Genomic DNA, 15,823 nt, shown 5'->3' on the forward strand with positions numbered 1-15,823 from the left:
ATGAACTTTCCTAATTAGGGATATATACTGGGATTTACTTGATCACAGTTGGCAAAACGTTATGTACGATGATGATTATACCAGCTTATAACAATATTGAAAGTCATTTTGCATTTTCATGTTAGCTAATTTATAATTTGCATATCTAATAAGCTTTTACAGTTTGGCATATATAGCTTGAAGGACTTGACCAAAGGCAATTACACACGCTATATTAAGTGGTGATACAATGACAGTACTCAAAGAAATTGATTATTTTTATTTCAGCTATTTACATGTTTGAATACTTAATGACCTTTAGAATTGATCTGTGGTGAAACATTCATTATGTTGATTATAACACTTTCAATTAAGTCGCAAACATGTGGCAAAGGTTCAAATTTGCACATAATGCAATATATAATAAAACCCGTGAGCATTTTCAATTCCTATCTGGTTGTTAAAGTTTCCTTTAGTATGAAAAGTTTTAGCAAAAACTTAAGTCTCTTTACTTCTAAATCCTTTAGTTTGAACGTAATTAGAACAACTATGTTTAGCAAAAAGTTAAATCTTTTTACCTACAAATGCTTTAGTGTCAACACAATTACCAGACTGAATGTAACCATGTAACTGCATCATAGAAAATAGTAGAATGGCGATAGAAACAATTTCAATATGCCGTATAACACTATGTTCATCTGTGTAGAAACCTGTATACCAAATTTCAAGGCTATCAGACCAGTACTTTTGAGAAACAAATTTTTTGACCAAAAATGGCAAAATTGCCCCAAAAATACAAAATGGTTGATTTCATCATAATTTGAATATATCAGATTTTGCTTATCCCTATAAACCTATATATCAAATATCAAAGCTGTCAGACAAGTAGTTTTGATGTAACAAATGTTTTGATCGAAAATGACAAAAATTGCCTTAAAAATACCAATTTGCATATTTCTGCACAATTTGAACAAATCTGAAGTAGATCATCCCTAGGGACCTATGTATCAAATATCAAAGTTATCTTACCTGTACTTTTGAAAAAGAAGATTTTTAAAGATTTTTTGACCAAAGATGACAAAAATTTCTTTAAAACTACAAATATGCATTTAGTTCACCATGATTTGAACAAATCTAACTAAAGTCACCCAAAGTAAATTGCATATCAAATTTCAAAGCAATCAGACATGCGGTTTCAGAGAAGATTATTTTACCAAATAGAGCCAAAAATGCCCCCAAAATACAAATATGCGAATTTCATCACAATTTGAACATATTTAAGTCAAGTGAGGTCACCCCAAGTGAACTGCATGAAATTTCAAAGCCATCGGATTTGTGGTTTCAGAGGAGAAGACAATTGTTGACAGACGGCGACAGAAAATCAGCCTATTTGATAAGCTCTGCGTCACTGACAGCGGAGCTAAATAGAGTCATGCCTTTTGTATTTCAAATAAACCAAGAATTATAACTTTGGAACTCATGATTTCTGTGGGCTGACAATTTCAAGAGACATTGTTCAGGAATTTTAGCTGCCTTATTAACACAGCACATCCCTCACTGATGAGAGATGGAGGTTTGGTATTTATATTGCCTGTAACTGTATAAACATCAGTGGTGACATATTCTCGGTATTGCTTTACCAATCTCACCTACTTAACTTTTTCTCTGCGGAATTTTGTAGTGTCATGCTACTAAATATTGCAAATTGTGCTCAGTAATTTCACCATTGTTGAAAGAAATCTGGACAGATTTTATCGTTCTGCACCTTCACTTACTGTGGAATAATATGAATATTGATCCATTAATCTTGGAATGAGCTTTTGACATTATGTTGGTAAAACTCATGGCAGTGAGTATTTCTACTCAAACAGATAATGATTTTTTCTCTTTCAAGTTCAAGTCAAACATGAATGAATACAGATATCAAAACTCTTGGATCAAAATCAGTTTTCTGTTGAGCCACCTTCATTTGTAACAACACAGAGGTTTGTTCCATGTACCGGTACTGTGTCATTTCAACAACAATAACTCAATGTTCTGAAGTATGTTTTTAGCTTTGATAATAAAAAAAATGTGTAGCTGTAGATGCATTGAATTGTTGCAGGCAGTTCAAAAACGAGAAAGCAAACAACTACATTTACCAGTACAGTTGCATTGAAACAGTTGTTTACCATCCTTGTTAATCCTGGTAGTTAGGATGTCTTTGCAAGCAGAGATACCGGTAGTCTCAAGTCTTTTCACTGCCAAGGAAACTTTTGTTATAAAAACCAATATAACATGATTCATCATAGCTTGTATCAATATTTTTTTAGCTCATATTTGGTACTTATATAAATACCAAAAAGAGCTTATATGGTGAGTCGGTGGCGTCTGTATGTCTGTACGGTATGTACCGGTATGTGGGTATGTATGTGTGGATGTATGTCCGTCACACACAAAGGCTCCCATACCGCCAAAGCTACCATCTCAGTATTTGGTGTACAGGTAGATACAGGGGCTGAGATGTGACGTTGTTCAAATGAACACGTCAGTGTCAAAAATGTGCAAATGAGGTAAGAAAAAGGGAAATCCTGCAAATGTGCAGGAGTAGTGGCATGCCAGTGACTGAAACAGGCACTCCACTGACCTTGAGTCATTTCCTGTCATTGTTTATGAACTGTTACATATGAACAGACCTGCTCAAACCATAGACAGTAGAGGGGGGAAGACTGTCTATGCTCAAACTAAGAGGGGCTAGCTGTTTCTGCTATGCATGTTGCTAAAGTTGACCTCCAGTACCTAAAGTTTCAGACCTTATTTACTTTTGTCATTCTTCTTTTTCTGGTTTAAATATTTCTTGTTGTTTTTCTGGTTGTACTGTGCAGAAATCATTGTCATAACATCAACGTAGAATTTTCCTGCACTGAACAGATAGAAACAACATTTATTGTTGATCTTTGGTACCCATACTGGTATGTACCAATTGTGATCAAATTTGAGCGACACCGTATAATTGCTGTATTTTTCATTATTGCAACATTCCAAAAGAAAAACAATAATTTCTCACCATTTCATTGACAATGTCAATGGGAAATTATACTTGTTCAAAAACTTAGCAACTTCTCATTAAAATTGTTTTTTCACTCATTTATATTCAGATGCACAGACCAAGAGGTGCTGACGCCAATGCTAGAGGTCAAAGGGTACATCTACAATTATGGGATACTGCTGGACAGGAAAGGTAAGGCATAGACCGAAAGTGTTTTTGATGCAGTCAAGTGTCTTCAGAGACTTTTTCACAATTATTTCAAGAAATTTCAGTTAGTTCATAAATTGGATCAAAGAGTAAAGAAATCTTCATAGTAGAATGCACAATGTTATTTCAAACAGCGTGTAAAATTTACTTCTTAACAAATATTTTGATTTTTTCTTTTCAGATTCCGTAGTTTGACGACAGCATTTTTCCGGGATGCCATGGGTTTTATTCTTCTGTTTGACTTGACCAGCGAGCAGTCATTTGTCAACATCAGAAACTGGATAGCGCAGCTACAAATGCATGCATACTGTGAGAATCCAGATATAGTCCTCTGCGGGAACAAAACTGACTTAGAAGATCAGAGAGTAGTTAGTGAGGAAAAAGCCAAGGAAATGGCAGAAAAGTATGGGTAAGTTTTCTGTTAAAAGTAACACATTTTCAACAAAGGATTAAAGATGCTATGTCATAGCAAATTTGCCCCTATCCATATATGGTGATATTCAGTCACTGTAATTTTTAGATGTATCCATATATGGTAAAAGGATTACTCTGTCACTACATATATCCATATATGGTAAAAGGGTTAATCTGTCACTGTAAATTTTACATACCTGGGGAGGATGTTATTTCCATATATGGAAAAAGGGTTACTCAGTCACTGTGTTGTAAAAAGGTCACTCAGCTTAAATGTGTATGTACTGTTTCTACATGTGGTAAAAGAAGCTGTTTTATTAATTGAACATCAGTTTTGGTGATGAACTATTTTTACATGACCTCCAGTGAAAATCAATATTTGGGTATTATGGGTACAGGTGATAGAATTCCTTTAAGAGCGGCATTCTGATTTTATTGTTTTATTGTTCATTTTTCCCCCATTGTTACATTTTCAGCTGTTTCTTGCTTATGTTTATGCATGTGTACGGCATATGTTTATTTTGCTATTTTTATTGTAAGTAAACTGTGTGTTCTGTTTTCCCTCCTACATGCATTGCGTGGTTTGTACAGTTCATATTTCTTAATTTAGTGTGCACTTGCCTGGTTTTTATGTACAAGTAGTGTAGCTTCAATGCATTTGAACCCTTCAACTGCTGTGGTGTGGTCCAATTCTTTCGTTTTCAATGGCTCAGTTGGACTTCTACACTTACAGATAGGGGTGAAAGTGTTGACTGGCTTAACACGGTACTTCAGTAGGGGATGGTTTTCATTGATTTCCTCGTTAGTGATTTTTTTTATCCTTTCATCCCCATATCAAGTGTAGAGGTCCAATCTAGCCATAGTAGACACCTGGATTAAACCAAAACTAGGTGGGGAAAGTGTTAATACCGTGGGGTTTGCGCATTCCTTCCCTCGCATGTACTTAGCTGGCTGTCTTTTTACTGATAGAGATATGGTTTCTGGTTTGTTGATATCCAAACTGATATTTCTGGGTTTTTCCATCTAATGCTTGAAGTGTAGAAAATAGTGGTGACATTCATGTCTGAAAAGAGTATGATTCATCACTGTTGATTGTTTTTGCACTTATTGAAATATTACCATCTCATTCATACATAATCACATGATTGTCCCTCAGTATTCTCTCTGTAGGAAAAACAAATGTAATTTTATGACCTTTGCATCGAAGGCTTTTTCAAGAGAAAGTGTGGTGTAGTCACAGATTTGCTGCAGAATTACAAACTTTCAGAAAGAGCCTGTGAAAGGGTAGTGGTACATGTTGCCAAAAGACTTTGGCATCTAGAATTCAGCGCCCTCAAGTTATTTTTATGTTAGCAGCTTTTGTTTTATACTTATTTCTGTCTGTGGGGGCAGTATTGCAAAAATTGGTCATTAGACATTATGACGGGAGGAAAAACAAAATCGAAAGATATAATAGTATTTTGGTTATTGAAATAAGTCGTTTACTTTCTCAGATTCAGTTCTTTATGGGGAAGTGGACTTACGCTGATATTCTCAAATTGTGAAATGTTTTTAGAATATTCAAAGTGTGTGTTTGTTTTCTTGAATGCTTTATGATTTATCTTTATTAATAGTTTTCTTACTTCATAATTTTTCATATCCTATATATGGAAATATATATATTTCACGTTCTTCGAATCATGTGTTTTGTTCCAGTCTTCCATATTTTGAAACAAGTGCAGCGACCGGCAGCAATGTCAGCAAGGCTATCGAGTGTCTTCTGGACAAAGTCATGATCCGTATGGAACAGAGTGTGGACAAAAGTCAGTTCCCAAATATGTACCAAAATCACAGGCTAGGATCTCCCATGGAAGTGGATGAGGCCGGAGAAGATGGCAAATGTACCTGTTAACAATTCAAAAAGAGCTTTTCTTTTCCAGCGTTAGGAGTACGGGCACCTTCCTATATGGATAGATACATTGTGAACATAAATTATGTTAAACATCACTGTGATCAACATACCAACATGAAGGCACTATGTTCAACATAGCAATGATAATCTATCTTACATTTTCTGTACTAGCTGATTTTGCTAGTCCTACCAATCAGGAAGATGTTACACTGACTCTGTCGCAAACTCTCCATTGCGCAAAATTTGCGATTTTTCTCACATTTGAACATCACGCGTAAGAATGAAAACAGCTTGGCAAATTATAGGCAACTCAATTATAGCATGTAATATGTAGTCAACCAGACACCAAGAGGTCACCCCTGTGTAATAGTCTTATGATACCATATTTCCATTTATTGGTTTGACCATAAGGGTGATACCATTAGATTTAGGGGATGTTTAGAGCCAATAGAAAGAAAAAGGCTGTTGTAGCACTGTTGTCAGCATTAGAAGGCTTTCAGGATAAATTATCATTTTTAACAACTAAAAAAGCTGCCTGAATATCAACTCATTAGAGATGATTTCTTTATATGAAGACTTCACAATTTTCATCATGGCTAAAAGAATTTTCTGCCGTAGAACCTCAAGGACACAAGCTAGTAGAAATATTTGAACAGGAGAGAAAGAAACGTCTGTTACATTTGGATCAGACAAGACTTCCTTGTTACTGCATTAGCGATGACTTACGACAAGAGAGTTTGATCCCATTTAAAGTAGCTAAACATTATAAATGTGAAAATAGTAATGACATTGAAGTTGCATTGTTGAATACAGTGTACAAACATTTTTGGGAAAGAAAGAGTTGATAGCATTATATATACAAAAGTGACTGTAGTCTACAGTTATTAATGTCATGCCATTGCTAAATGACAGATACAATTTAGTGAACTTAGACAAACGTCTAGAACATGAACGTTTAAGTTTGTTGAAAGTGGAAAAAAATATTAGCTCAATTTCTTTTTAATTTAATGAAAAGACTTGACAATAACTGGATTGTAATAGAATTTTTAAAGCCATAAAAGATCAAAAACTCTTTAAATGCTTATTATAATCATTTACTTCACACTCATACCTTGTTCAAACTCTCTGTGTAATTCTATGATAGTTTACGCCTTGTTTACTTTGGGACCTAGTCTAGAAAAGGAATTTTCAAAGTATTGAATTTGAACTGAATGAAAATTTTCTGCACACCAAATGTGTTCTTTCTGTGAGAAACGTTAAATTAAACTGTCATTGGATGTTGTGGTATGGGTGTACACTGATGGTGGAGGGCTTGAAATTTGCAAAGCACATTCAGATTTCCACATTACTTAGATGCAAATATGTTATTTGTGTATACATAAGATGTAAATATTGGCATTCAGACAAAATATGATTCAAAATTTCAGGGAACAGAATGTTTCAACTCTTGAAGAAAGCCAAAATCACTAAAATGACATTAAAAAGTTGAAGTTTTTTTTTATTATAAAATTCTTAATTCCTGTATAGCTTGAGTTTTGATTATGTTGTATCACATTTCACTTGTGTGTCCTGTGTCTTATGATGATGTTAAGTGATGACCTAGCTGATTTGCAAATACCTTGATTAAGGTTGGTTGTTATCATTTCTTCAAACTCTTGATCTCTCCAATGTGTACTTGGACAAAATTGTTAAAATGTTTGACAGGCAAACTACGTGCCTATTCTAGACTTTGAACACATTTATTACATCTTGCAAGAACTTCCTCGGCATAACTCTGTTAAAGACTCATCCCATCCCCACTGATGGACTTGACCCCAGCATTGTTGAAGGATGGAGTATAGAAGTGTCCAAATATTTCGAGGATTACCGATTTGTGGTCTTACTGTGTTAGTTTTTGTCATTTAAAGCTTCAAAAATGTATTTTGTGCCAATGTGTTGTTCTTGTTTTGCATGTTTTGCGATAGGATTTTTTGCATAATCATGCTTTTTTGCCTTCTTTACTTTCATTGATTTTGACATTTTCCCAGAATGACTAAAAGATCTGTTTTATGTTTTCCTTATTCGGAGCTTTTGTGATGACTACATTGTATTTTTATGTAATTTATTGGTAATGGAAAATGTATTTATATGTAATTTATTGGTGGTGGATAGTTAATGATGTTGAGAAATACACAGATTTTTAATGTATGGTAGACAAATATAGAAAATTGTGAGATTGAAATGAAATAATGATATACAATAGATTGATATCATCTTTATAAAGTGCAACTGTTTTCACACTGATATTTTTAAATATATAATGTGAATCTCTTCGCAATTATCGCATGTGAATGGAAAAATCACAAAACAAGACTTGTAAGTTAATGCCAGTGAGGTGTCGTGTCCAGCATTACATCTAAGAACTATGAATTTCTAAGTGTTCATCATGAATATATAATGAGACATTTAAATAATCCCTCATGAATATTTAATTTCCATAATGAATATTGAATCAGATGCTCTTGAATCAAAACTAATTTCCCACATCCCTACTATAACAGCATTGAGTAATTTAAAAATATCTGCCCTACAACATGTGAAGCGTGTACTTTGAATTTACAAAGAGAATCAGTTTCATCGGATCCATCATTCCACAATTATTTATTCAGAAAATAGAATATTTCACTATTTGTCTGTACTAAGGTTTCCTGATTGTCTTTCGTAAAATATATTCTTGAAATAATCATTTGGTGCTGCTTAAATGGTTACAGAGAGAACAATTTGAAACATTCAGCTAACTTGTGAAATTACATTTGCAAATAGATTAACTACTTTACATTTTATGCACCTTGTCTGTATCGTAGATTGATGCGAAAAGTAGTAAACTGTTAGGTCACAGTATGTAGATCTTTCTTTTTATTTTCTTAAATATTTATTTCTGACATTTTTGAGGTGGTTTGCACGGTGTTTGATTATTATGGATCATAGAAATGTGTTTCTCTGAGAATCCTACTGCTTGAAGAAGATTGAGCATCAGACTGAACGTGAAAATTTATGAATTTTTAACCCTCACACCCGCCCCCCTACTGCCCTATACAGAGGTCCACCTCTAACAGAAAACAATAGCATTGTACCATCAGGTAGTGAAAGGTATGAGTTAGGATGTGATTACTCTTTACGTTGAGGGCGCTTGTGCAGTTTCACTGCAGATTACCAATTCTGTTGTGGAGTTACTGTCAGAATAAATCTTATTTCCCTGATTACCAGTATTAAAAATAGAATGTTGTTGTAAAGTACCGGTTGTTCATGCCTTGGAATTGAAAGACTTACACTTTTGCTAAAACTACCCTCATGCACACTTTAACCTATTCTCTTTCAAAGTGGAGAATAAAAATTAGGCATCACCATGCAAATTTGTATTACTAGAGAAACAAATTACCCAATATTTAACGGTGTTTGAAATTCAAAATGGCTGCCATCCCTGTGTTATCTCTGTGGGGAAAATACATTTCTTGATTTTCACTTAATTAAGGCAGTGAAAATTTTATTAACCCTATAAGTTTCAAAATGAGCACTGACAAACTTTAGACCAAAAAAATTTGTTTAAAAGTTAGAGTGTCAAACGGTATGTCCCGGAGGCACGTTCTACCTTCATTCAGCTTAAACCTATTTGATTGGTGAGAAGCACTATTTATGAGTAATCCTTTTCTGTTAATTTAGGGAAAAAAACAAAACCTGTTTTATGTATATAAGGATTGTACTTACCTTGCAAAAGCCTAGTGTCTAGATGGAAGTGATTTTAAAGATTAGCATGTTAGAATTATACCAGGATTGCAATTATACAAAATTATCCTTACAGATAGAGTCAGCAATTCGTTTGAAAGTTCAATTGTTGTAAACTTTTGTTGTAGATAGTTCAAAATCTTATGAAAGACATAGAAAGAGATGTATAGTTTAAACGTGCAAATTATGAGCTAGATATTTTAAACCTGTACAACAACATTTATTTTGTTTTCTCTACATTCAAAATAGTTACTCTTGTATGGAGGACACTTCTATTGCAGGCAGAATTGTAGTTGCTAAGTATGTCATTCCCAGTATAATGTTTTCTTCCTTGTACATTTGCACAATCAAAAATAATGAAATATTGTAAATCAAAATGAACCTGTTCACCCCTAAATCCCTGTAAAGTAGTCCACACTCACCATTGATAAAATGACTTTGGCCTGAACCATTGTGGTGAAAGGGTTAAGTTTTTTTCAGTTACAGACCATTAATTGAGAGAAAGCATAAGCCTTTTTTAACCTGTCCACCCCTGATTCCATGCACACTAGTCCACACTCACCATTGATAACAATGACTTGGGTCAAACCATTGTGGTGAATGGGTTAACCAGTAAATGCAAAATAGTTGTTTTATTGATGTCATTTCTTCGAACAGGAGTCAATTTTATTACAGAATGTGTTGTTAGGCCTATGAAAGGAAAGGCTTTGTTTCTCATTCTGGAGCACGTTGATCTTGAATATGAATACAAAAACTGTATCCTGCAGTGTTTGTTGTAAGGAATCTAGGATGAAAAACAAACCTATCCTTTCTGGCTGTGAATTCACTAATTATGAGACATATCATTGAATTATTTTGAGTTGAAATTTTAAAAGAGGAATGCACACACTTGCCATGGACCATTTACTAAAAGACAGGGTACCACCTGACTTTATTCTAAGTATTTCATTGCAATGACAATGCCCAGTAGATACGTGTCACCTATCGGTATTGTATGCCCTATGATCTGTAAAAAATGTGTGTGTATTGTGTTAGTAAAGTACAGTGTACGGACACACAGCAATGTTACACTCAAGGAAGACTTTCATTGTTCAAAGATTATGATGTTGTGCTTTAGCAGTATTGCAATGAATGATTTCGCTCAGCAACTCACCTTCCGTCAATATGTGTCTAATGATGTGCTTCAAAAATAACAAAACTGGCTACCAACTTTTTTCAAAGCAACTACACTCTCTGGTCATATAGAAATTCTTTGATTTTATAACACCTGGGCAGTGTCAACAGGATTTGAAAGAGAAAGTAGATAACATGAATAGATCTGTAATTCTTTATTGTGTACGTATATATATTAGAAATTAATGTTTTTCTGCCTTACATTTCTTTTATAGACAAGTGTCAGTGTATACTGCACAACTTATAGAAGTTTTTTGCCAGTAAGTAGAGTAAAAGGTGTGCATTTGCCAAAAGTGGTAACAAGAAGAAACAAACATGCCAATTCAGAGACCATAATCTTAATCCTTGACCAGTATTTACATATTCAAAAACTACCAAATGCACATGATTGACAGACCAGGTACAAAGCACAAACTACCATCATCAAATCAATAAAAAAAAAGTCAATCATAAAAGTAGAAGTGATGTAAAATGTTCCGATATGAGTGAGCACATCCTGCCCACACGTTGTCCCAACCATGTATCAGTCTGCAAATAACAGGACTTTGTCACATTCTAACAATTTATGTTATTTAACGTTTGCTTTAAGATAGTTAATATGCTAATAACATCACACAACATAAGCATATTGTATATTCTTCATTGTCACCTCACGGCACCTACACATAGATTATTATCCAAAGATAGAAAAATTAATTGAACCTTTCAAAGATATGTGATTTTCCATTACTTGTGAATCTCTTATGAATCATGGGAAATTATAATGTGGGGTATATATTTGTAAATATATGAAAATTATTCTTGCTGCTCTATGTATATTGTTATGTTGAGTTTTTGTCCCGTCAGTTTAGGGACGAGGAATAAACATTTGATTTGCTGCACGAGATACAGAGAAAGTGTCATGATTGGCCCTCAGTGTTATGTACATTAGGCAAGAGTAATGTAATTCTTTGCCTCCACTCAAAATTTTGAAAGGTAAATGGGTAGGCAGCTCAAACAGACTTGCGCAGAAAATTTTACTCAAGCATGTTTTAAATTTACTTCAAGTTCAAGACACAACGCAAAAACTTCTGTTTTCACCCCCATAATTGACGCAACAGAGCATCCGTAATTCTGCGATCATGCACGCATTTACCTTTTACATACTGTGGGAACAAAGATTCGTAGGTGGGAAACCATGTGCTAAAGTTCTATTAAATACACTGAGTTTGTTTCATGAACACTAAGCAAGGGCGTGCAGGGGAAAGAATATAATTACTTTGGCCTTAGCCAGATTCCGAGGTTTCCCATTTTATCATCTCATGATATGAATGTTTGACCGTATGTATCTTTGCTTGTGACCTGTGTATGTTGGACCAACCAATTGTACATGTAGATTCTGAATCATTCAGGTAAAACGCGTGAAAAGCGGCTTTGTACAGCGGGCCATAATCAGATTTGCGTAGTTAGATTACATAACTTTCCGAAATTATGTTTTATGATTTTGATATTTATAGTGTTCTGGTAATATTTCAAATATTTACGGTGTGCTTGCAATGTTTAGGTCGGAAGAGCGCCCTCAGTGTCAATTGGCATGTGTTTTATTGAAATTTACAAATTTCTTAATGTAGTATGCCCCGCGAAAGTTAAAGACATGAGTTTCTGCTCACACTTTTCCTCAAGGAAAATTTCAACCAAGGTAATCTCGTACTAAATCAAATATCAACATCCATGGTCACTGTGCAAAGTTTGGAACTGCTCTTGAGAAACAAATTATCGAACATTTCGCCTGATATTTGAAATTCAAATTGGCTGATATCCCTGTGTGTTAAAGGTAGTACGCACCTCGAAACGTTCAAGCAGTCTCTTACCAAATCTAGAATAAACATCAAAGTTAAATAGGTGCCATGGAAATAAGTTACCTTTATCCCGATATTTGAAACACAAACTGGCCATTACCCCTATGTTAACTCCATAGGGAAGAATGTAATTTTTCGAGTTTCGAAAAAACTGAGACAGTTAAACTTGTTCCTAATCCAAGAGCTGTTAAGGTGAAGGGCGACGAATTCGGACGCGCACACGCTTTAGAACGTTTCTGCGCAGATTTGACTCCAGCCTGCCGCAAATGGGTTATTTTGTAGCGCATGTATTTAACATCACCTGTCATTGTTGAAATTGCGCTTTTACCTAATTTTTTGACCCAGTGTCTTAGAAATGCATGTGACCTATAACCTTGTCATATTTTGACCCCCTAGGAAGCTGGTTTATATTCAATATGAGCGAAAAATTAACATTTCTCTCCCATTTATATGGCGCAAATTACCCATTCACCTGGAGATATTGTAAAAAGTAGCGTGGTGACACCCTTTTATTAAAAGTGTAAACTAAATGGTATTATGTCAGGAGTTTATTCGCCAAGTTTGGTCAAAATGACACCATTCAAAACGACAGGAAGAAAGTTCGAAAATTATATAGTGATATAATTTCGATATCGTCATTTTGTAATCGATACTTATGTTAAAGTTTCTTCACAAACATCATGAAAACTATACATTCAAATATGGATCTTAAGTCTTGGTATTTATTAAAATTAACTCATTTGCTAAGCGTTTTATAATTGCTTTCTTTAGTTTAAGTGAATTATATCATTTTTATTTATTTCTAACGACTCCATTTTAACGTCCGTTTCCATGGAAACAAGCGTGGTGACCCCCATTTTTTATTTCATTTTTGCACTTGCACAACTTCCAAGAATATCTGTGCAAAGTTTCAAGAAAATGACACCACAACTTAATTTTGACGTAATTCGTAGTACTTCACCTTAAATAGCCCCCCACAAGCTGTAGACCAGAAAGATATTGTAAAAAATTTGAAAGTCTGAATATCTGTCGTCGAGGCGCATGTCACCTTACAAGCAAATTTTACTCAAAAGACGGCACCCTTTCACATTTGACACCAAGATCTAGAGCAAATATTATTCACCTCGGAGAGACTTTAAATCTCTTTGTCGTCATTTAGGTTTGCTATTAAATCTCTAGCTCAGTTTTTTTTTCGTCAATCAGTGTCACCATTTTTCATGCCCGGTCTCCTGACCAGTGTGTAGACCCGACCCTTGTGCAAACTTCGTTACTGTTTTGATTTAAACCTGAGAAAAATACTCCAAAATAGTTCTTAATTTCTGTCACAAATGTCGGAGCGTTTTTATCACTTTAATAGTTAAATCGATTATTCTGCGCAAAGCAGTAATCCCAATATTTGACACCGTTTTCTACTCTGATAAAGTGTCTTTCAAAAGTCCGCAGCCAGTCTGGACTGATCTCGAAAGTTTCGATGGTTGGCCTCAGTCGTTAAACTTGGAACTTATCGAGCATTTCTTGTTGCATCATTACTTTCTGTGATAAAAAAGTATGTTGGAAGACAATAAATGAAGTGTTTACTTGATAACTAAAAGGGGGTCATTCCAGAATCTACCGCTCTGAACACGCACATAATGTTCTCGCGTTCTACTCTTTATCAAAGTGGACAGCGATTTTCAAAGTATGTACCTGTCGGTTGTTTGAAAGTTTTCGATGAAAAGCTGAAACGGAAATTCAAGTACATAGCTGTTCACATGACATATATTTACCCATGTCAGCCTGTACGTTATTATTTGATACACACTGTTGACTCGATTTGTACTGATTAAAAAAGAGAGCTCACACACAATTTCCGTAACTTGGTTTTCTGAGGCTGCATTCTTTGGCAAATCCGAGAGATCTAAACCCAACGTTCTCTCTCTCTCTCTCTCTCTCTCTCTCTCTCTCTCTCTCTCTCTCTCTCTCTCTCTCTCTCTCATCTCTCTCTCTCTCTCTCTCTCTCTCTCTCTCTCTCTCTCTCTACACACACACACACACGCGCGCGCGCGCGCACACACATACATACTTACATACATACATACATACATACATACATACATACATACATACATACATACATACATACTTACATACCATACATACATACCGGTACATACATACATACATACATACATACATACATACATACATACATACATACATACATACATACTCAAAACGAATACCGAACACCCTGGAGTGAGACAAGGGTCTATATACAGACAAAAATTTCTCTTAGCGTACCAAAATCAAGACGATCTAGTGGTGCGGCATGGCAAATCCATTGTGCATTTTGTGATAAAAGCACCAAACTTGGCTCAGATGTGTCTTAATATATGTTAAACAAATTCAGATACCGAGCCACTGAAAATCTGTTGAAGCGTTGCCATGGCAGCCATTTTTCAAAATGGCCGCCAGACAAGGTATTTTTCACCTAGTAAACGTCAAGTGCAGAATAATTTTGAATAATTTTGAGTAATTTTGGTTGCATATTTTCAATTAGAAACTATGGGAAGAGTGATTTGCAACTTTTTTCAACTTCTCTTCATCGCCTGACTTGTTAAACGGGTAAATACAGACAAAAACACAATTCTTGTGCATAAACTGCACGGTATTAGATCCTATCAAAGGATGACACTATGTCAGCAGTCAAGAAATATTAATCCTTAGGATATTAGAGGGGTCTACATGTACCTCTAGGATAATTTTTATATAATTTTTAGAAGCTTGGGATCCCAAGAATACGAAATAAATTTTCAACAGAAAAACTAAAGGGATGCAATAACTGTTCCAGTCGTGTTTTGAAGAGTACTGCAAAATAACCACTTTGCGCTTCCCACGTGCATTTTTCTGGTAGTACTTGTAAGTCATTTGCTAAGCTTTTTTTAATATAACCTGACTTGTTGGGTATCATTAGAATGGAAATTTATTCCTCTTTAAAATTGCATATGTAATATGCATTATCTTCCAAAGTGTTTTATCAAATAGGACCAAAACTTACTCGATACCCCAGAGTTTGCAATGCAAATTATAGCGAATCTCAAATTCTACCAATGTTTTACCTTGGCATAATGCAAAAGTGCAATGCTTTGTATGATATCTGTTTTATTTGCTATAGGGACATGTTAATCATGTGAAATAGACTTTTGACACAAAAAAATATTGGGATGCTATAGCTCTACCGATCATATTTTGAAGGGTACCGAAAATCACAGTATTGCCAACTCGAATGCGTTTTCGATAAACCTGTCTTCTTTTAAGTCATCTGCTGAGCTTATTTTTTAATATAACAAGGCTTATAGGGTAACATTGGAAAGTAATTTTATTCTTCTTTCAGATGAATTATTGGATTATGCAATATCTTCCACAGTTTTCATAAATATGACCAAAACTAACCCCACACCCCAAACTCTGTATTGCAAATTACTGTCACTGCTTATCTAAAATTCTACTAATTTGTACCTAGACATATTACAAAGGGCAATGCTTTGTATG

The 15,823-nt window shown here is 34.7% G+C and overlaps 1 protein-coding gene across 5 annotated transcripts in view; it reads left to right on the forward strand.

Annotated features, from left to right (window-relative positions):
- Positions 1-11,338, forward strand: part of LOC139124532 (ras-related protein Rab-27A-like) — an 80,154-nt gene extending 68,816 nt beyond the window's left edge. For 3 of the 5 annotated variants that reach the window (XM_070690669.1, XM_070690671.1, XM_070690670.1), the window contains exons 3-5: positions 3,117-3,199; positions 3,396-3,623; positions 5,324-11,338. In XM_070690669.1, coding sequence (XP_070546770.1) covers positions 3,117-3,199; positions 3,396-3,623; positions 5,324-5,519 — 507 coding nt within the window. In that variant the 3' untranslated portion in view covers positions 5,520-11,338. The remainder of the gene's footprint in view (positions 1-3,116; positions 3,200-3,395; positions 3,624-5,323) is intronic. The other 2 variants (XM_070690672.1, XM_070690673.1) reach the window with 1 other exon arrangement.
- The last annotated feature ends 4,485 nt before the right edge of the window (positions 11,339-15,823 follow it).

Source organism: Ptychodera flava (assembly GCF_041260155.1).
Source record: "Ptychodera flava strain L36383 chromosome 23 unlocalized genomic scaffold, AS_Pfla_20210202 Scaffold_24__1_contigs__length_23054250_pilon, whole genome shotgun sequence".
In the NCBI taxonomy this organism is placed as follows: domain Eukaryota; kingdom Metazoa; phylum Hemichordata; class Enteropneusta; family Ptychoderidae; genus Ptychodera; species Ptychodera flava.